The 21,984-nt window shown below is 43.2% G+C and overlaps 1 protein-coding gene across 3 annotated transcripts in view; it reads right to left on the reverse strand.

The window, feature by feature from the left end:
* IPPK (inositol-pentakisphosphate 2-kinase) overlaps positions 1-21,984 on the reverse strand; it is a 47,799-nt gene that overhangs the window by 1,773 nt on the left and 24,042 nt on the right. For all 3 annotated transcript variants that reach the window (XM_079927560.1, XM_079927561.1, XM_079927562.1), the window contains 6 exons: positions 20,776-20,834; positions 20,268-20,340; positions 16,527-16,806; positions 14,444-14,594; positions 13,599-13,701; positions 1,032-1,111 (listed from right to left, as the gene is read on the reverse strand). In XM_079927560.1, the coding sequence (XP_079783686.1) occupies positions 1,032-1,111; positions 13,599-13,701; positions 14,444-14,594; positions 16,527-16,806; positions 20,268-20,340; positions 20,776-20,834 (746 nt within the window). The remainder of the gene's footprint in view (positions 1-1,031; positions 1,112-13,598; positions 13,702-14,443; positions 14,595-16,526; positions 16,807-20,267; positions 20,341-20,775; positions 20,835-21,984) is intronic.

Raw genomic sequence — 21,984 nt, forward strand, 5'->3', positions numbered from 1 at the left:
CGGTTTCTGCTGAGCAGCTGGTCAAGGGTGTCAGGACTCCTGGCCCTCAGCCCCTCACATTTCTGTATCCTGACTGCATCCTTGCTTCAGGAAGGGCAATAGATAATCACATCTGTGTGGTTTTCTCTCATCTAACAACACTGCTTAATCCAAACGGATTCCTGTCACTAACCACTGGGGGCATTTTCTTAGGGGATAATGAGAGTTTTCAACTAAATAGAACAACCTTTTTTTTAAAAAATATTTCAGTTACGCCCTATAAATGTCCCTCTGTGTTTCCTATCAGAAAGTGGACAATTCTGTGCCTGCCAAGAAGCAGGACTCCTGGGAATGTTTAGTTCAAAAGCATCGGAAAAACGGGTGGCTGGCAGCCAGTGACGAGATCATCTTGACCCAGGAACACACATCAGATGATTGTGAAACATTCTGCAAAACTGTGTGTGGGGTTTGGCACCCTGAAGATCAATGCTGAAGATGCCATCTAATCACTGAGAGAAGATTATCAGGTTCATCCTGAATTCCTAAAAAAGGCAGAGAGGGGACTAGATAATGATGTCCAGGAGAAGATGCTGCAAAGAGGAAGCAGAACAATGGAATGTTGTTTTAAAGGCTTTGAAATGACTATAAAGGTCGGCACATCAGGACCTGGTAAAAGGAGGAAAAATAAGGCCCACAGGAACCTACAGCTTCTTGGGCCTCTGAGCCATGATGGTAGCTTGGGGTTTTCTTTGAGAGAAAGGAATTTGGACCACAGTATCCAAGCCCTTGAGATATTTTCTTAGAAAATAATAGTAAACTTGAATGAACAAGCTTTTAAAATTATTCTCAATAATGTCTTTTTGACTGTATTACAAACTTCTAAAGAGCAAGAGTTAATAATCCCCATGATATCGAGTAGGCCTTGGAAATTGGCCTCTGTTAATAAACATGATCCTGCCAGAGCCTCTCTAAATATAGGGACACCAACTCTCTTGCCAATCCACAAAACCCTGCTAGACCAAGGACACACGACACAGTAGCAGGTACCTCACCTTGCATCCTGCAGACAAGGAGAGAGTGCGATCATGATGGAGCAGTCTTTCGCAGTCATGGCGACCCGGTACTGCTGAACCTGCAGGGGAAGGAGAGGTCAGCTCCATGGCATTGCCACACACACCCTTCCCCACTGGAGAGGTCCAAGAACTGGTCCCAGACCTGGGGGTAGGTTAGGAAGACCCAGTCCCAAAGAGCTCATTAGAGGCCAGTGCTGCCCTCTGACCTCTCACTGCAGGCAGTGTATGGACCCTGATTCCAAAACCTGGGACCTAGGGCTTGTCTTCGGCAAGACAATCACAGCCCACCTTGGAAGAAAAAGCAGTAAGTGGCGTCAGCTATTGATGTGCTAGCCACACTGAAAGCACTCAGCATATCACTCTATACCTCAAGATACCGGCATACAGACACACACCAAGGCCCTGCTTAGAGCAACAAAGTGTCCCCAGATCACATAGCACACTAGAATGTCATGCAGCTTCCATGAATGACACTGCACACAGAGGGATCACCAACTGTGTGTTAACTCACTTCATCCCCACAGCAACCCCACAGGCAGGCACTGCTAGTGTCCCAGTTTATGGATAAGGAAACAGACATAGAATGACCTGTCCACTCTGCACTGCTAGGCTAGACTCAAACCCAGGTGTTTCAACTCTGAAGTCAAAGATGTGACTGAATTGCTGCAATCTTATGAGCAAATTTTACTGGATGAGGACTTGCTTCTTCTGGATGAGCAAAAAGAAAGTGGTTTCTTGAGATGGAATCTACTAGTGAAGATGCTGCTAAGATTGCTGTAATGACAGAGAATTGAGAATATGATGTAAACTTAGTTGATAAAGCAGCAGCAGAGTTTGAGAGGACTGACTCCAATTTTGAAAGAAGTTCTGCTGGGGGTAAAGTGCTTTCAAAGAGCATTTCATACTTCAGATAAATCATTCATGGAAGGAAGAGTTAACCAATGTGTTAAACTTCACTGGTATCTTATTTTAAGAAATTGCCATGGCCACACCAACCTCCAGCAGCCACCACCCTGACCACTACCCTGATCAGTCATTAGCCATGAACATCGAGGCAAGACCCTCTGCCAGCAAAAAGATTACTTGCTGAAGGCTCAGGTGATGGTCAGCATATTTTAGCAATGAAATATTTTTTAATTAATGTATATACATTTTTTAAGACATAATACTATTGTGCACTTAATATAGTGTAAACATAACTTTGATATGCACTGGGAAACCAAAAAATTCATGTAACTCGCTTTATTCAGATATTTGCTTTATTGTGGTGGTCTGGAACCAAACCCACAATATCTCTGAGGTATACCTGTAATCACATTAAAAGAAAATAGGAGAAAAGTCACATGATCTTCTCAACAGAAACAGAAAAAGCATTGAAAAACTCAACACCCACTCCTGATAAAAACTCTTAACAAATCAGGAATAGAAGGGAGCTTCCTTAATTTGATAATGGTTATTTATTTTAAAAATAAACTAAGCAACACCCAAAAAAACCTACAGCAAGCAATTTACTTAATGGTAAATACTTTCTCTTTGAGAGTGGGAACAAAAATTAACTATGCAGTTAGGCAAAACAAAATAGATAAGTGAAAAGTATAAGGATCGGAAAGAAAAAAAATCAAATTCACAAACAATATGATTGTATATAATCATATATATATTATATATAATGAAAATCCAACAGAAGCTATAGATTGTTAGAATTAGTAAGTGACTTCAACAAGGTTGACAGATAAAGAGGTCAAAGTAGAAAAATCAATTACATTCCTATATATCCACATAGATACCATCTATATCTAAAACCATCAAATATCTAGGAATATATCTAATAAAATATAAGATCTCTCTAAAGACAATCATAAAATGTTTTATCAGACTTTAAATAACACCTAATAAAAAGAAAACGCCCATGTTGGAAGCCTTAATATTGTATGGATGTCAACTCTTGTCATCATTTTAATGCCAAATCAATCAAAATCCCAAAAGGTCTGTTGTGCTTTTCCTTGTAGAACTGAACAAAGTTCATTCTTTAAAAAAAAATTTTTTTTTTAGGTATACTGATGTACAATATTATATAAGCTTCAGGTGTACAACACAGTGAGTCGCAACTTTTTAAAGTTATACACCATTTATAACTATTATTAACTATTAGCTATATTCCCTGTGTTGTACAATATACCCTTGTAGCTTATTTATTTTATACATAGTAATTTGTACCTCTTAATCCCCAACCCCTATCTTGCCTCTCCCTCATCCCTCTCCCCAGTGATAACCACTCATTTATTCTCTGTTATCTGTGAGTCTGTTTCTTTTTTTGAACAAGTTGATTCTAAGATTTGTACAGATAAGCAAAAGGTCAAGAAGAGCCAAGGCATTAATTAAAAGAAAGACATTCCTGAAGAAAGTAGAAGGATTTACTCTACTGGGTATCAAGATTCATTATGACTCTAGAGTGATCAGGACAATTCCTATGATTCTAGGACAACCGCATATGAAAATAAAACCTTACCTCATGCCATACCAAAAATCAATTGCAGAAGGTACCCACCAAATGTGAAAGGCAAAACAAAGTTTCTAAAATATCTGTGTGACTTTAAGGTAGATAAAACTTAAAGACTGCTAAAGAAGGAAAAAGATGTAAATTAAATGACCTTAAAATTATGACCTCCCCTTCTGAAAATGACTTTATTAAGAGAGTAAAACGGCAAGTGGAAGAAGATATCTGTAGCATACATATCTGACAATGAGCATCTATCCAGAATACATAAAGATTTCCTTCAAACTAATAAGAAAAAGACAGACAACCATACAAAAAACTGGGCAAGAGACTTAAATAGGTCCCTCATGGAAAAGAAAATATAAATGGCCAATAAACATATGAAAAGGTGTTGAATCTCATTACCACAATAAGCTACCCTTACACATTCACTAGAATGGCTAAAATTTAAAAGACCCACAACCCAGTGGCAGAGAGGGTATGGGGCCACAGGAACCCCCTAGTCTGTTGAACTACCCTAGCCTGTTGTAGGGAATATAAACAGGTAAAACTATTTCATAGTACCTACTAAAGCTAAATATGCTCAATGCTCACACCTCTGACCCAGAAATTCCACTCCTAGGAATATACCCAAGAGAAACATATGTGCATGTACACTAAGAGATCTGTACAAGAATGTTTTGCAGAAACTTTATTCATAATGGTCAAAACTGGGAGCAACTCAAATATCCATCAACAGTAGAATGGGTGATATCCATTTAAATAGATCACTACAAAGCACTGAAAATATGGAAATGCATGCAATAACATGAGTAAATCTTATACATGTTATATAGAACATAAAAAAAAACAAGACACGAGATATATGCATGATTCTGTAATAATAAAGTTCAAAAACAACTAAACTATAGGTATGTAAGTCAATACAATAGTTAACTTGAGGGAGAAAGGCAAGAGGAATAACTGTACAGGAAACCAACAGGGATTCTAATTAGCTGCCAGTGTTCCATATTCAGACCTAACTGGTAGTTCTCCAAGGGTTTTCTTTATGACAAATCATTGAGCTTTACCTCTTTCTGTGCACTTTTCTATATGTGCTGTATTTCAACATTACAAATGGTTAATGAAACAAAAGCTTAGAAAATTAAAGTTAAACTTTTAAATACTAGAAATATTAAGTAATTTAGAGGGCATGTGGGAAACAGGACCCTCGACTGTTACAAGAAGGAATATAAATTGGCAAAATCTTTTCAGGAGGACAATATGACAATCTATAAAAAATAAATCTAGCAATTTAACTTCTAAGAATCACTCTGGAAGATATGCTTAAGTGCACAAGGGTTAAAGTACAAAAATGTGAATGTAAACATTTTTAACAGTAACAAATTAAAGATAACACCCAAATAAATGACAATTAATTATATGACCATATTAAGGAGAACAACACTTTTAGGTGTATGGAGAACTTCCAAGGCACCTCCTACAAAACAATGATATCCCTGTTAACACTTTTAATGCACTGCTAGGCTTGCAGAAGGTAAAGGAAATCCCCAACCCAATCCCCTCTTCTCACACTCACTCCCACAGGAGCTGAAACTAGAGTTTTGAGCAAGGAGCAATTGGAAGGCTAAGCTGCCCTGTAGGCAATGTCAGTGCAGGCATGGTTTCTAGGAATAAGCCATGGAGTACAGGGTCTAAACCTGAGACTTCTCCCTTAAGTGAAGAATCCATATTTCCTCTGGAGGAAAGCATCCCCTATTTAGGTCCCCGAGATTCTCATAGATCAAAATCAAACAAATATGAGCTCACAATCGTACATAATTAAAAACCCAAGCAAACAAAGCAGCAAGGATGAGTCAGTAAAATAACAAGAGATTTTTTACCTCCAAAATTTTACTGTAACTTAGATACAGAAATATAAAACAACTATTCATAAATTGTTTAAAGAAATAAAAGATGGAATTTAAAAGAGGGCAAGCAACAAGGAACTATCAAAAATACCAAACAGATATGAAAATGAGCCACACGGAACTTTTGAGAGAAACTAAAAATATAACTAATGAAGTGGAAAACTCATTGAACAAATGAATGAACAGATTAGACACAGGTGAAGAAAGAATCAGTGAATGGGAAGGTAGAACTGAAGAAAATGATAAAAATGAGGTCTGATATATATATCTAATTAGAGTCCCAGAAGAAGAGAATAGGGTAATGGAGAAGAGAAAATATGTGAAGAGAAAAATGGTTGAGGATTTTCCAGAACTAATAAAAGACACATCCACAAATAGAGAAAGCACAACATACACCAAGCAGAATAAATTAAAAGTACACCACACCTAATCACATTGCACTAAAATGTCAAATCTAAAAAGAGGAGACTTTAAAAGCAACCATAGAGAAAATAATCACCTCCTGAGGAAGGACAGTTAGACTGACAGAAAACATCTCAGCAGAAACATCCACAGTCAGATAATGTTGCATAAAATGGTTAAATGCTAATAAAAAATAATCAACCTCTTCTTTGTACCTAGAAAAAATTACCTTTCAAAACTATGACAAAATATAAATATATCCAGATAAACAGATACAAAGAGAATTTACCAAAAGACATTCACTAAAGTAACTTCTATAAGATATACTTCAAGAAGAAGAGGAAAACTGTAAACAACTGTAGGCCAATAAATTAGACAACTTAGATAAAATGGAAAAATTCCTAAAAAGGTACAAACTACAAAAACTGACTCAAGAAGAAATAGCACAATTTTCTATACCAAGTAAAGAGACTTAACTGGATATCAAAACACTACCTACAAAGAAAAGCCCAGACCCAGATGGCTTCACTGGTGAATTCTATCAAATATCAATATTTAAAGAAGAATTACCATCAGTCCTTCTCAAACCTTTCCAAAAAAAAGAGGCTGAAATACTTCCCAACTCATTCGACAAGGCCAGTATTACAGACCAATACCTCTTATGAGAATGGACACAAAAAGCCTCAACAATATTATAGCAAATTGAATCCAGCAATATATAAGAAGAATCATAGACCAAGTGGGGTTTATCCCAGGAATGCAAGGTTGGTTTTAACATCCAAAAATAAATTAATATGTCATATCTATAGAAAAACAAAACACATGATAATAAATATCAATCGATGCAGAAAAGACATCTGACAAAATCCAACATCCTTTCATGATAAAAACATTCAACAATTTAAGAAAAGAAGGGAACTTCTTCAACCCAATAAAGGATAGCTACGAAAAGCCCAAAGCTAACATTACACATAATGATGAAAGACTGAATGCTGTCCCAATAAGACCGGAAACAAATCAGACAGGTCTGTTCTTGCATTTAGCATCGCACTAAAGGTTCTAGCCAAGGGCTGTTATGCAAGAAAAAGACATAAAAGGCAACCAAACTGGAAAGGAAGAAGTAAAACTATCTCTAAATGATCTTATATAGAGAAAATCCTAAGAAATTCAGTAAAAAACTATTAGAACTAATAAATTCAGCAAGGTTGTAAGCTATAAGATCAATATACAAAAACAAATTGTATTTCTATACACTTGCAATGATCAATCTAAAAATGGAATTAAGAAAACAACTTCATTTACAACAGCAAAAAGAAAACACTCAGGGATAAACTTAACAAAGTACAAAATGTATCTCTGAAAAGACTGTTGAAAGAAAAACAAAGATCTGAATAAATGGAACAGCATCCCATGTTAACGAACTGGAAGACTTACTATTATAAAGATGGCCATATGCAAGCAATCTGCAGATTCACAACAATCCCTATCACAATCTCTGCTGGCTTCCTTGTAGCACTTGGCAAGCTGATTCTAAAATTCATAATGAAATTACAAGGGGCTCCTAATAGCCAGAACAATCTTGCAAAAGAACAATTTCAAAACTTACTAAAAAGCAACAGTAATCAAGGCAGAGTACAAGCATTAAGTATAGACATATATATCAATGGCACACAATTGACTATCCAGAAATAAACCCATACATTTATGGGAAAAAATAGTCTCTTCAACAAATGGTACTGGGACAACTATATATCCACATACAAAGAATGAACTTGGATCTCTACCTCAAATCATATATAAAAATTAACTCAAAATGGATCAAAGAACTAAATTTAAGAGCTAAAACTCTTTGAAGAAACAGGGGAAAATAGTCATGACTTTGGATTTAGCAATGAATTCTTAGATATGACACCAAAAGCACAAACAACAAAAGAGAAAACAGACAAACTGGACCTCATCAAAGTTAAAAACTTTTTTGTGTATGGGGACAGATGGTTACTAGATTTATCATGGTAATCATATCATAATGTATGCAATGTCAAATCACTATGTAGTATACCTGAAACTAACATAATATTGTACATCAACTATATTTCAAATGAACAAGTAAAGTTTTTAAATTGCAAATATTTTACAACAAAGAACATTATCAAAAAAGTGAAAAGGTCTCTGACAGAATATATTTGCAAATCATATATCTGTTAAGGGCTTACTATCCACAATATACAGAACCCCTACAACTCAACAATGAAACAAATAACATAATTAAAAAGTGATCAAAGGACCTGAATAGGTATTTCTCCAAAGAAAATATACAAATGGGCAATAAGCACATTAAAAAATGCTCTTAGTCTTCACGGAAATGCAAATCAAAACCACAATGAGATACCATTTCATACCCACCAGGATGGCTAAAAACAAAAGGGCAGGTAACAAGTGTTGTCAAAGATATGGAGAAACTGGAAACCTGTACACTGCTGGTGGGAATGTAAAATGGTACAGCCATTTGGAAAACAGTCTGGCAGTTCCTGAAATTCCTGAGCTCCTGAGCTCCACTCCTAGGTATATGCCCAAGAAAAGTAAAAATATGTCCACAGAAGAATTTATACACATATTTATAGCAACATTATTCATAACAGCCAAAAAGTGAAAACAACCCAAATGCTCATCAAACTGATGAATGGATAAACAAAATACAGTATATCTATACAATGGAATATTATTCAGTCATAAAAAGAAATGAAGTATTGATACCTGCTACAATACACATGAACCCTGCAAATATTATGCTAAAGTGCAAGAAGCCAGTCATAAAGGACCACCTATTGAATGATTCCATTCATATGCAATATCTGGAATAGGCAAATCTATAGAGATAAAAATTAGATTAGGGGGCTTCCCTGGTGGCGCAGTGGTTAAGAATCCACCTGCCAATGCAGGGGACATGGGTTCTAGCGCTGGTCCAGGAAGATCCCACATGCTGCAAAGCAACTAAGCCCGTGTGCCACAACTACTGAGCCTGTGCTCTAGAGCCTGCGAGCCACAACTACTGAGCCCACGCACCACAAATACTGAAACCTGCGCTCCTAGAGCCCGTGATCCGCAGCAAGAGAAGCCACCGCAATGAGAAGCCTGTGCACCACAACAAAGAGTAGCCCCCGCTCACCACAACTAGAGAAAGCCCGTGCACAGCAACAAAGACCCAATGCAGCCAAAAATAAATAAATTAATTTTTTTAAGTAGATTAGTAGTTGCTTAGGGCTGTTGGGGATGAGGAGATAAGGAGATGATGGCTAAAGGGTACAGAATTTTTTTTAGGTGATGAAAATGTTCTAAAATTGACTGTGATGCTGCTTACACATATCTGTGAATATAGTAAAAACCACCAAATTGCATACTTTAAGCAGGTAAATTGTATGGTATGTAACATATCACAATAAAACTTTTATAGGAAAAAGAGGAAAGATCTGAGATATAAGAATGTTAAGCAAAGATATGGGTAAACGTGGTAGATCTAAACAAACACCTGTAAAAAATAATACTGTAAATTGTGATTTTTAAAAAAAAAAAACAGAATAAGACAAATAGAGGGCAGGTAACAAGTTCTGTAAAAGATATGGAGAAACTGGAATCCTGTACACTGCTGGTGGGAATGTAAAATGGTACAGCCATTTTGGAAAACAGTCTGGCAGTTCCTGAAAAAGTTAAACATAAGTTACCACTTGACCCAGCAGCTCCACTCCTAGGTATACGCCCAAGAAAAGTTATATGACAAAAACTTATATGACAATAACTGCATATAAATTGGGAGCGATAACTGGAATTAAAGTATCCCAGATGAACTTTTTGGCCAACCCAATATTATATGTCTGTGTGGCAGGTGTTGGGGTGGGAGTGGGGGTTAAATTATTAATTTTAGTCTTTAAATATGCATGGTCAAATTGAACAAGTAACCAGAAAAATGACAGTAGCAGAATGTCTAACTCCCAAACCAACAGAGAAAAAAATGAATATAAAAACTAACAAGCAAAAGTGAACAGAAGTCAGCAAACTACAGGCCAGGGGCAAAATCCAGCCTGCCACCTGTTTTTGTAAATAAAGGTTTACTAGAACGCAGCCATGCTCATTTATATTTGTCTCTGGCTGCTTCTGAGCTATGATGGCAGAGCTAAGTAGCTACAACAGAGACCAGATGGCCAAAGCCTAAAGCATTTACTCTCTGCCACCCCTGCCTTTTTTTTTTTTAATTTAAATACATGTTATTTTATGACAAAATACTTGCCTTTTTTTTCCTCCCCATTTATATTACAGTTAAAACTATATTACAGGGGCTTCCCTGGTGGCGCAGTGGTTGAGAGTCCGCCTGCCGATGCAGGGGACAGGGGTTCGTGCCCGGTCCGGGAAAATCCCACATGCCGCGGAGCGGCTGGGCCCGTGAGCCATGGCCGCTGAGCCTGCGCGTCTGGAGCCTGTGCTCCGCAACGGGAGAGGCCACAACAGTGAGAGGCCTGTGTACCGCAAAAAAAAAAAAACAAAAACAAAAAAAATCTATATTACAGTTAAGATGTGTTTAGGTAGGTTATATTATCTATGAATTTCATTTCAAGATAGTAAAGGGGGAGTTACAGTATTTGCTATAGAAAAAGAGTGTTGGATCTGCTAGGACTGAGAACCATCAGTTTAGGGGTCCAGAGATCATGTAAAAGCAGAACTTGGAAAGAAGCCCTAAGCACATTTTGTCAACCCCAAACCAGACCCCCTGGATATACCCTCCTCTACCTTCCAGATAAGACTCCTGTGCCTTGCCCATAGCAATCACCGTATGGGCCCTTGCAGCCCATTCCAAGCCATTGTGCACCAGTATCAGTTTTCTAGATTGGGATGAGAGCTGTGGTGTCTGGCCCTTTATAGAAAAAGTTTGCTGACTCCCATTATAGAATACTAAACGATAGTCAGAAAGCAAGAATTACACTGGGCTGCAGTCTCCTGAGCTTCGAAATAAATACAATATTCGCACCTCTCTCATTTCATCAGAGGTACAAAGCTCAATTAGATAAACAGTATTCATGAAAGAACTTTCAATAGTCTGTAGCCTAGGAATATTCTCAACCTGCTCCCCCAGCTTCAGCTTCACTTCCACCTTCTTCAGATTCCAACTAACAGAACCTAAATCCCTAAAACAAAAAAGAGGCAGACCCTTATATTCCAACACAGACAGACTTCAAGCCATGTTAGGTTAAATGCAAGCTAGTGAAGAACACGTATAATGTGGATAATCCCCCAAATGGTATGAGTGAGTGTGTGTGTGAGTGTTAGTGTGAAGTTCTGAAAAGATACATACTGTTAACAGTGGACACCTATTGCTTGGGCAGGAATAACATCACATTTTTTTTTTTTTTTTTTTTTTTGCGGTATGCGGGCCTCTCACTGCTGTGGCCTCTCCCGTTGCAGAGCACAGGCTCCGGATGCGCAGGCTCAGCGGCCATGGCTCACGGGCCCAGACGCTCCGCGGCCTATGGGATCTTCCCGGACAATATACTCACTGCTTGAATATTTTTCATTAAATTATTTGTTTTGAGATAATTGTAGGTTCACATGCAGGTGATCCTGAGTGCCCTTTACCCAGTCTCCCCCAATGGTGACATCTTGCAAAACTATATAGTATAATATCACAGCCAGGATAGTGACATTGATACACTCCATGATCTTATTCCAATCTCCCAAGTTTTACATGTAGTCCTGTGTGTTGTGTATGTGTATTTTATCACACATGTAGGTTGATGCATCTACCACCACAGTTAAAATACAGAGCAGTTCCATCACCAGAAGATCCCTCTGTGTCGACCTTTTATAACCACACCCCCTTCCTTCCACCTCCTCCCCATCCCACAGCAACCATTCATCTTTGTCATTTCAAGAATGTCATTTAAACAGAATCATAGTGTGTGATCTTTTGGGACTGGCTTTTGTCACTCAGCACATTTCTCTGAAGATTCACCCAGGTTGTTGTGTGTATTGAGATTTCGTTCCTTTTTACTGCTCAACGGTTCCAGTTTACGTAAGCTGTTGTAGGCCACCTGTTGACAGACACTTGAGTTGTGCCCAGCTTCTAGCTATCGCAAATAAAGCTGCTATGAACACTCCTGTACAGGGTTTTGGGTGAGCCTGAGTCTTCCCTTCTCTGTGACAAATACCCAGGAGTGCAGGTGCTGGGTTATAGGGCACATGCATGTTTAGCTCTGCAAATCTAGTTTCTCTGCACCAGCATTCAGTGTTATTTCAATGTTACTATTTTAGTCATTCTGATAGTTGTGTAATGATTGCTTGAATCTCTTACAAGATTATGTTTACATATGAGGTTTAAAAATTGCAATAAAATTAAAAAGTAATCCATGCTTATTTATTACAATTTTGAAAAATATAGAAATGTGTAAAAAAGGAAGTAAAGTCCTATGCTTCTTCTCTTGAAAAATGGAATACTGATACTTATTACTAAATCAATGTACCCAAGTTGCAGAAAATGCAGGGCAGTCCGTCACTCTATTCCGATAGAGGCCCCCTTTTGGGTCTCTCCCCACCTTGAGGACAGCTCTATGCCCAAGCACCTCAGCTAATTCCCTCAGGGCCCTTGGCTTTGGAGAGGACCCAACAGCTGCAGAAGAGGGAGCCCCAACCTGGGAGGGAGGGAGCACCCACCCAAGGACAAGAGTGAGGACTCTTAAAAGTGAGAACCACAGACACATTGTCAGGACCAGGACAGTTAAACTAAGGGCTCCAGGGCAGCTGCCCAGAGGATGTAGAGAAGGTCATTCTGTTTTGTTCCTACCTTTTTGTCACTTTGCTCCCACTAGAACAGTGTTCCTTAACCATTTTAGCAAAACCTTTGACAGCCCAATGAAGCCTATGGATCCCTCTCAGAATAACATTTTTAAATGCAGAAAATAAAAAACAGAGGCTTGACCATGTCAAATACCGAACTATTTTTTAAAACAAATATATTATGTAGTATTACATAACAAAATCTCAGGAGTGAAGAATATAAAGATATCATGAGATATCTGTAGCAACTACAGTGTGAAATTAAAACGTCTGATTTCTCTAAATGGCAAAGTTGGGGGTCCTGCTGACCACACAGTGGTTGTTGCCACATTCATAATGGAAGGAAACACTAATTTCAATCAGTGGTTAGTGAAAACAAAGATGTAATTTTTTTCCTATCCAAGTTCATGGAGCCCCTGAATTCCGATTTTACAGAACCGGAAAGAATGGGATGAGGCCTCTTTCCTAAGAGATTCTCCCAGGGTGACCCTTGGCCTGAGGTATGGGGAGGAAGGAAGCCAGCCACACACAACCACAGGTGGGGTCCAGGCCTAGAGTCCCACTGAGGGCTGTAAGGAGAGGAATGGTTGGCGCTAGCCTGTTCTAAGGCTGCTAAGAAGGAAGCACAGAGCAGTGGCCTCAGGTCCTGGACCCCAGTACAGGGAGGGTGGAGAGAGGGCTGAGCCCTGGGTGGCCTGGAGCCAAGTGAACACAGGGAAATCCTTCCTAGAAACTAAGTAACGTTATTACCACCCGGCCCAGTCCATCTGGGGGAAACTTTAGCCACGTTTTTTTAATCCCCAATTTTTCTGCTTTAACCATCAGGGGTAGGTACTGGGAAACACTTCTTAGGAAAACCCCGAGTTAGTGTTAAGAGCCTAAGAAGCATGCAGTGTGTTTCTGGAAGGACCTACCCACCTTTGTCAGTGCAAAAGCCACTGTGCCATCATCCTCAGTGGAAAGATCAAGCAGCCTCTGGTAAAATGCTTCATCATAAGGCCCATCTATTTGCAATGTTTTTCTGAAGGACAAAGCACAAAAAAACAGGAAAACAAAGCTGCCTGGAAATCGTTTGTTAAACTGTTAGCAGTTTAAGAATCACACATCTGGTTTTAAAGAACATTAATGGATTCATCTCTTCCTGATGCTAAACTTCGTTATGAAGCGTCTTGCAAGACCAGAACCAGGAGAGCCAAGGCTGAACATCTCTTGTTTATGACAAATGGTGTCCAGGTAAGAGATGCTAGTGAAGGGGTGCTAGGGAGGAAGCAAAGCCAGGCCTGGGCAATGGCCCCAGCCTCCACCACATGCCACAGGTGTGGACCCTAGCAACCCCCATCAAGATGGCCAGGAGATGGACAAGGCAGTGCCTGAAGGCCAAAGCCCAGCGGCGGCTGGGTGAGCACGGCTCACTGGCCGTGGAGCAGCACTGCCCCCTGCAGGCTCAGCCCAACTCAGGACATGGAGCTGCCTAATGCAGGGTTGTCAGGTTCACAAGATGTGCTTTTCCTTTCTAGAAATGGGCAAATGACCACTGATCTGGCAGGACCCTGGTCCTCCTTCACATGGCACTGAATCTCTGGGCCGAGCCTGGCATCTGGGGGCAGGGAGGGGAGGTAGCTGGGGTGAGTCATCCTCCTGGGAGGCCAATGCTGTCCTCCCACTGGGCCGACCTGCTCCCCTCATCCCCATCTTTCCCTCAGGGCTGCTGGGGCCCCATGTGGGCCCAGAAAAGGCAGGGGAGCCCTGGACCTGGGCCTCACCTCTCCTCAGGAAACTCCTCCAGGTACCGCTCAACCCGCCGGTACAGAGGGTAGAGGCCTTCGATGTCCAGCAGGTCCAACATCTGCACCTGGAGGGTTTTGTACAGAAGACAGCCCTTCGGTAACCCTGAGCGCTCCGGGGTGTTTTTTCCTACCAAGAACATCAGGGGAAAATGAGAGGTTTACTGTCAAGGACTAAAGAAGGTGGCGGGCACAGGCCGCACCCTGCCTCACGGAGCTGCTGGGGCTGGGACAAGCAGACGTTCAGGACCAGGCACAAAAGAAAGGGAGGTGACCCACACCTCACTCTGTGCCTCTCCTTCCTCTCAACATCCTTCAACCTCCATCACACCAGCCCAGATCTGAATTTAGAGAGATGACCCTCAGTCTAAATAAGACAAGACACAAAATTTAAAACGACCATGTTGACATCTCCAAAACTGCAAGACTGCATCTGTGGAGCCCAGAGCCACAGCCCGTACTGAGAGACGAGTGACCACACTGAGCAGGGAGCTGTCATGGCAGGGATGGTGCGGAAACAAGGTCCATTCCACACTCGAGCATTCTCGGGCCCCTGCCATGCACCGGGGACCTCGAGGGCTGGGGAGACAGAGTCCCAGCCCATTTATCCCACCCTTCAAAGAAACAGCCATGTCCTATGAACAAACAAATATATGAGTATGGGTCCAAGTCACAGGGAGCAGCTGTGGCCATGTGCAGTTCTGACACTGACCTCTGACCTCCCCCACCTCTGGCAAAACATGCTCAGTCATGTAAGACAGAGTGAAAGTGCACAGGCCCAACTAGAAGGGATTTGTTAAAATTATAGGCTATTCATACAGTGGAATATCTACCTCATGGTCAATAAAACTGCAAAAAATACAACTGCTGATACAGATACAGATTTATACTAATCAGGCAAAAATATCAGGTTACAAAATAGTATGTAGAACACATTGCACATCCCATGGGTCAGGTTTATGTCTGTGTACATACGCAGGGAAGGTCTGGAAGAAAAGTCCACAGGTGTCAACAATGCCTCAGACCAGTGTCCATCTGTGTGTCCTTCCAAACACGTTCCATCTACTTAGCAGTTAAGTACCCAAATATGGGCATAAGTTTACCAAAATTGTCTGAAATGACTAGGTATCACTTTTGCAACAAGAAAAATACCCACAAAATTCATTTGTACTAAGAAAAATGTGAAATGGGGGACAGAAGAAGGGTGATTTGTGCTTAGGAAGCTGTATGACAAAACAGTAGCACCTAAAATCCACGCAGGAGCAGGGCTACCATCTTCCTATGTCACATCCCTACGGCCATCCTCAGAGGCTCTGAGAACCCACAGGGATCATCAGCACAAAAACTGAATAATCTGAATCTTCCTGGTTGGCCCCTCAACATAAGCTTCTGGCTATGGCTCCGCATGCCACATACTTGAGTGTGTTGTGGAGCCACCAGCAGGCGACAAAGGTGGCAAACGAGGAGGCCATGAACATTCATGGCAAAAACCCAAATCAGTCACCGGATCGCCCTGAAGTCTGGATGCCCACTGAGTCAAAGTCAGCCCACAGCAAGTCTGTGAGGAATGGGGCCTTGAGAAGGAGGCACCCAGAGCCACAGGTCCCTCACGTCTGTGTTCACAACTTGTCTGCAAACTGCCACCCACTGAGGCCACCCACCTGCCCTAAAGGGCCTTGCACTGTGGGACTGCAACATTCTGGGCCTCAATTCTTCCCATCTAAGAAAAAGGCCAAGGAAAACCTATCCCCTGGGTTGGAATGAGATGGAACAGGACAATGCAGAGAAAACACTCAGCAAACCACAGAGGATGCACAGATGTGTGGGACGATATCTAGGGAAAACCCTATAGCCCAAATGTATGCTGCAACTTATAAACCCAGATAGGAGATGAGAAAGGCAGTAACCCCACCTGGGGCTGAGAGACAGGGAGGCCCAGCTTTGGGGAGCCCTGACAAGACTGAGGCTGCTCCCACAGAAGCTCCGTGAGGCCAGGCAGGACCTTTGCAGGCCATGCCACAGGCTCTGCTCCCCCTGCACCCAGCCCACCCACCAGGCCTACCTTGGCAGCGCAGGCTCCTGCTGAAAGGGCTGGCTTCACAGATGGGTGGGCCCCGCAGCCCAGGCCCCGACCTGAGGGCGCCCGCCCGGCCCTTGTCCGAGCCACTCAGTAGCACCCGTGTGATGACACGCACCAGCTCCCGGATCACGGCCCTTGTGCAGTGGGGCCCACTGGCCAGGCCATTGGATGGGAAGAAGAATGGCTTCAGGTGGTGTGCAAGTTCACTCCAGTCAGCCACAGGGCTGCGGGCATCTTTACAACCATAAATCAGCTCACCATTCTTCAGGAAGGGAAAGAAACAGGGAAACGTCAACTCCAACAGGCCAGTAGGAAGACACCTCCGTCCCCATCCACTAGACAGGCCAAAGGACCGGACATTTTACATGCCCCCATTTGGGGTCTCGGCATACTGCAGCCCTCTGGGGAAACCCACCCTCATGTACCATGTCACTGACCAAGAGAAAAATCCCACTGGAACATGAAAAAGGAGAAAAGTTCTCAAGAACCAAAGATCAGAGCCCTGGGTCTGAGATACAAACCTTCAGACCAGAACACCTGGGATGTTAGCAAGCTCAAGCAAACTCGGCCCAAAGCACAAACTCCCAAAGGCCCTAGCCTGTTACGCAAGAGGCCAAGTGACACTACTGTGCTACTGAGGGACACACGGTGTCATCTGACCCTGAGCAAACTTCTCGGCCAGTGTGGACATCGGCCGCCAGCATCCCAGAGGGCTTCTGTCCTCTGCGAAAGACTAAGCCAGGCTCCAGCCAGGGTGGGTAAGGCCAACAGCATCACTAGTGTAGAAATCTTCATCTTTGAGGCCATCCTGCCTTCTAAAACCAAGTCCAGCAAAGAAATTCCTTATGGCACCAATGTTCCCAGGGCTACATGAAAGGATGCTCAGTGGGTACAACCCTGTGACTTTTACAGGGGTCTGTGGTATCTAGGAGGAAAACCCCTAAGGAAATCCTGGTCCCCACACCCTGAGCATCAGCCAATCCCAGGGGAGTGATGAATCCCTTGCCCCTAGTTTCCCTGTCTGTGAGACAGCGTGGTCAGCAGCCTCCAGGTAGGTCCCCAATGGCCCCCATCCCTTGACACTCATACTCTGTAGTCCTCTCTGCACTGTGGAGGTTTGGTCTGTGACTGAGAATACGAGCAGAGCAATAGCATACCCCCAGCAAGATTAAGTTATAAAAGATGCTGTGGCTTCTGTCCTGATGACTCTCTTCTCAGATCACAGCAGCCGCACTGAGCAGCCCCGTGGAGTCCCACATGGCCAGGAACTAAGGCCTTCTGCCAATGGCTGTGGCGGCGCCATCCTAGGAGCAGAGCCCTGGCCCCAGCTGAGCCTTCATATGGGATGCAGCCTCAAGAAGGACCCTGAGCCAGAACCAGCTATGCTGCTCCTTAATTCCTGGCCACAAAAACTGAGATGATAAGTGGCTGTTATGCAGTAGTAGATAATACGATGAGGACGATCCCTGCTCTGCCCCCAGGTGGCAGATGGGGGGTCAATTCAACCCAGTTAGAAGTGTGGACTGGACATTCCTCCCTCAGCAAGTTCCCGGGATTCAGCAGCATGATGCCTCCCCGGGGAGCCCCCAGTTAGCACCATCAGAGTTCACAGATGTGGGTGTCCAGGGAGATGGGAACACCACTGTGGCCACTGCTGGCCAAAGGACCAGGGGAAACCAACAAGACATGCTGACCCTTGAGATGGCCTTACAGAGGGAGGAGGGTGCGCCAGGCAAAGGAAAAGCAGGAGCTCCCAGGAGGAAAGCAGGCCAAGATGGAGTACCAAGCCAAAACCAGTCAACATGGGTTGCAACCAGGAGGTAGGGCCAGAGTTTGGTTTGCGGTCCAGTGCAAGGGCAGCCTTGGCCTACCGTGAAACTCTCTCCTCCAGGCCGATAAGCAGTTGAGTGACCCCTGGACAACAGAAGGTCTCTTCTTGGGCCCCAGTGTGTGGAATCCAGGTAGATGGGCATTTTACATATACAAATATGGTTGCTCAAGCACCTCATGTGACATTTGGCAGAGAGCTATCGTCTTGGGCTCTGTGACAACCCCGCATGTCTCCCACATCTCACAAGTGTCCAGTATTAGTGGACAGAGCCACAGACTTGGAGTCTGTGAACAACATTCAGACAGACAAGGAGAAGGCTCCAACAACAGAAAGCACGGTGGCAGCACCGACCGTGGCCCACGTGGAATTTCACAACAAGGGAAGGCGTGAGCTTCAGAACCAAGAGAGCTTGCTCCTGAGGGATGCTGGCACTTGCAATAATGTACTGACTTGCTCCGGGGATTATTTTAAAAAGCCATTCCATGTCACTTCTTTTAATCCATCTCTTTTGAAACTATTATCTCAACCTCTGCATTTTCTTCCCCCAGCTGAGTTCAACAGAAGTAGCAGATAGCCAGGGTTCTCAGTCCCAGGTCCCAGGCCCCAAGACAGGTCAGCTCATCCAGGGGCCAAGCCAGACTCACCACTCAGCTTAAGTGTGGGCCAGCCTAGGCGGGGGCAGTCAGAAAAGGGTCCATTTAGGACAAAATGCCAGCCTCATTATAGGTTCCAAATAAATCCCCAGATGAAAGGGAACTTATCTTTAGGATTTAAATATACAATTCCTGAAGTCTTTATAAGATTTAGAAATAAAAACTGATTTTAAAATGTCCTCTTTTTCTAGATCTGGGAAGGTGGAGGCAGACAAGGTAAAGTTGATTCATTCTGACCAGATTTTTGAACCATGGGGAGAAGCAAGGCAAGAATAGGCTTCCCTCCCAACTCCTCTGAGCCCACTTCTGAGGGGCATCCAGTGTGCAGAACAGCACTATCCACACGGAGCAGGACACAGAGGGCACAAGGCTGTCCACACCCAACAGCCCTGCTACTCCACACAGATCCAGAGCCTGTGAACCTGGAGCCTGTCACAAACTCTCGCTTATGTGTCATACTTAATAAGAAGATAACCAGGACTGGGGGCAGTCAGTGGTAAGCAGAAAAGGAGGTGGCCAGGGGGATCCCAGGGGACACATTTCCAACACAGGCCACACCAAGCCCTCCTTCAGATCTGGGCCCCTCCTCCCCTCTCCCCGCACCCCCTCTCTCCACACTCCTGTCCCTCAGCCTCTCCTCCTCCTCCCGCTAGCAGCAGGCCAGGGGACCACAGGGCCTCAGCAAGTCTGGTCAGGGTGCCGGCAGCAGGTGGCAATAAGGAAGCAGAAGGTGCCAGTGCCAGATGGTGAATATTCTGCATGCAGAACCGTTCCCACGATCAGGATGCAGGACTCTGAGAACTCACTAGTTGACAAGGAGATCCCCAAATTATAAGCTCCCTAAGTTACTCGGGAGGAAAGGCACAGGTGTGGCCACCCTCTAGGATGCCCTGCACCAGCTCCTGTTCCCATCTCAACCACACAGGCTCCTGGGACGCAGTCAGGGCCATCTTTCTCCAAGAACCAGAGTCAGGGTCTATGTGTCAAAGGAGCCCGAGGCCACCCAGTGGTCAAGGAGTCACCAGCACACATCCCAGGAGTCCCAGGATGACATGCCCATGAAATGAGGCTTGGAAAAAGGACCCAAAGTATCATGCTAAGCCAGCCCCAGCCCAGATGCCCTCGTCTGCAAGGTCACAGGGCCCTGTAAAGGACCAAAGCACCATGGGTTCATCCAGCTCAGTTCGGACACCAACAGGCCCCACCCTAAAAGTGCCATAAGACAGAAGCAGCTCTTACCTTAAAGATCTTTAAGTTGTTCTGTGCCTCCTGTAACAAGCTTTTCAAAGCAAAGTACATTCTCTGTTTATTTCTAAAAAGAGAAAGTATTATTGACAGAATTAAAGCAGACTTTGCAGAGAAAGTATTATTGACAGAAGCAGACTTTGCATTCACCTGCCCGTGGCTCAGGGGACATGCCCAAGAGCTGCCACTCGAGGTCTCTGAGCTTTGCAGATTAAGGAGCTGCATTCTCCCCAGCCCTACTCACAGAGGTACCCCCATCCCTGCCCCTAATCCCCACCCTGCTCTCTGCCCCTTCCTCTGGCAATACCTTCCCAGCCACTGGCTCCCACAGGTAATCTGCAGGAACCTATGGAGGCAACACTGACCCTAGGCAAGAACCCTGGGCCCTGCTCAGGGCCCTGGCTATCTGTAGTCAAGTAGCCCCCACCTCACAGAATGCGGCCCACTCCCACCCCCCACCAAGGAAGTCAGCACTAGGGACAAAGGAGAAGCATTCACTTACCCTGAGTAGAGATCAAGGGGACAATATTTACTTATCTGCTTCCACTTCCCAGTTGCTACCTGTTAAGAAACCACCACATGGTATCAATGAGTGGACTGGGGGAGCACTCCAACTCTAACACACAAAACAGCCCAAGTGACTGTGAGATGACCAAGGCAGCTGAAGGGCCCAGCAGATGAAACCACCTCCAAGTGCACATCACTAGCTGGGGCAGGGGGCTTGACTGTGACCCCAGGAAATTTCGGCCCTCCTCTGAGAGCCTCACGTAGCTGCCAGCCCCTCCACATGAGCAGAGAAGCGGCAGCAAGCACCTTTATAAGATGACATGGCTGAATTTTGGTAATCAGATGAACAAATCTTTACAATTATAATATCCAGAAAGGGGAGGGTGCACCCAGCTAGCAAGTTCATGTTGTCAGCGAGGAGATAAATTGGTACAACCTTTTGAAAGACAACTTGCTGGTTTCCATCAAAATTTTAAATGTGCGTGCCCCCTGATTTGGCAAATGTATCAGGAATCGCTGGGTCAAGGATTCACTGCGACCTAACTGTGACAGCAAGACCTAGAAACAACTAAATAAATCAAAGGACATCTGCTTGTATGGGCCAGGACACAGCAAGTCACATGTTGAATGAAGGAATGAATAAATAATATGCAGCCACTAACAGAAAGAGGCAGAGCTCAAAATCACCAATATTTATTCAAGGGAAAAGCAATTGGCAGAACAATGCATATGAAATCACTTTTGCTTAAAAAAAAAAAAAGGATATGTGCATCTATACATGCCATGTATCTAAATATGCATTGAAAAAGCCCTGAAGGATACACAACAATCAATCTCCAAGGATTATTTAAGTGAAAAAAGCAATTAGCAGAACAATAACTTATGGCAAGACTCCATATTTGCTTTATAAAAGTGTATGTGTGCACACATGCACGTGTGAGCACACATGAGAATATGTGTATGGAAAGGCATCACCTCACTTCCACTTGAATAACACGTATATTTTTGTTGGCACAGAAAGAAGTCTGGAAGGACATGCAAACTGACAACGTGAGTTACCTCTGGGAAGGCAGGAGACCTAATTCATAAAATTACATATTTTATCAATTAAACAAGCAGGTATTATTTCATAGCAAAAAAAAAAAAAACAGTTCTTAAAAATCCATCATATATGTTGAAAATGAATCGTAACAATGAAAACCAT

Source organism: Stenella coeruleoalba, assembly GCF_951394435.1.
Source record: "Stenella coeruleoalba genome assembly, chromosome: 7".
Lineage (NCBI taxonomy): Eukaryota > Metazoa > Chordata > Mammalia > Artiodactyla > Delphinidae > Stenella > Stenella coeruleoalba.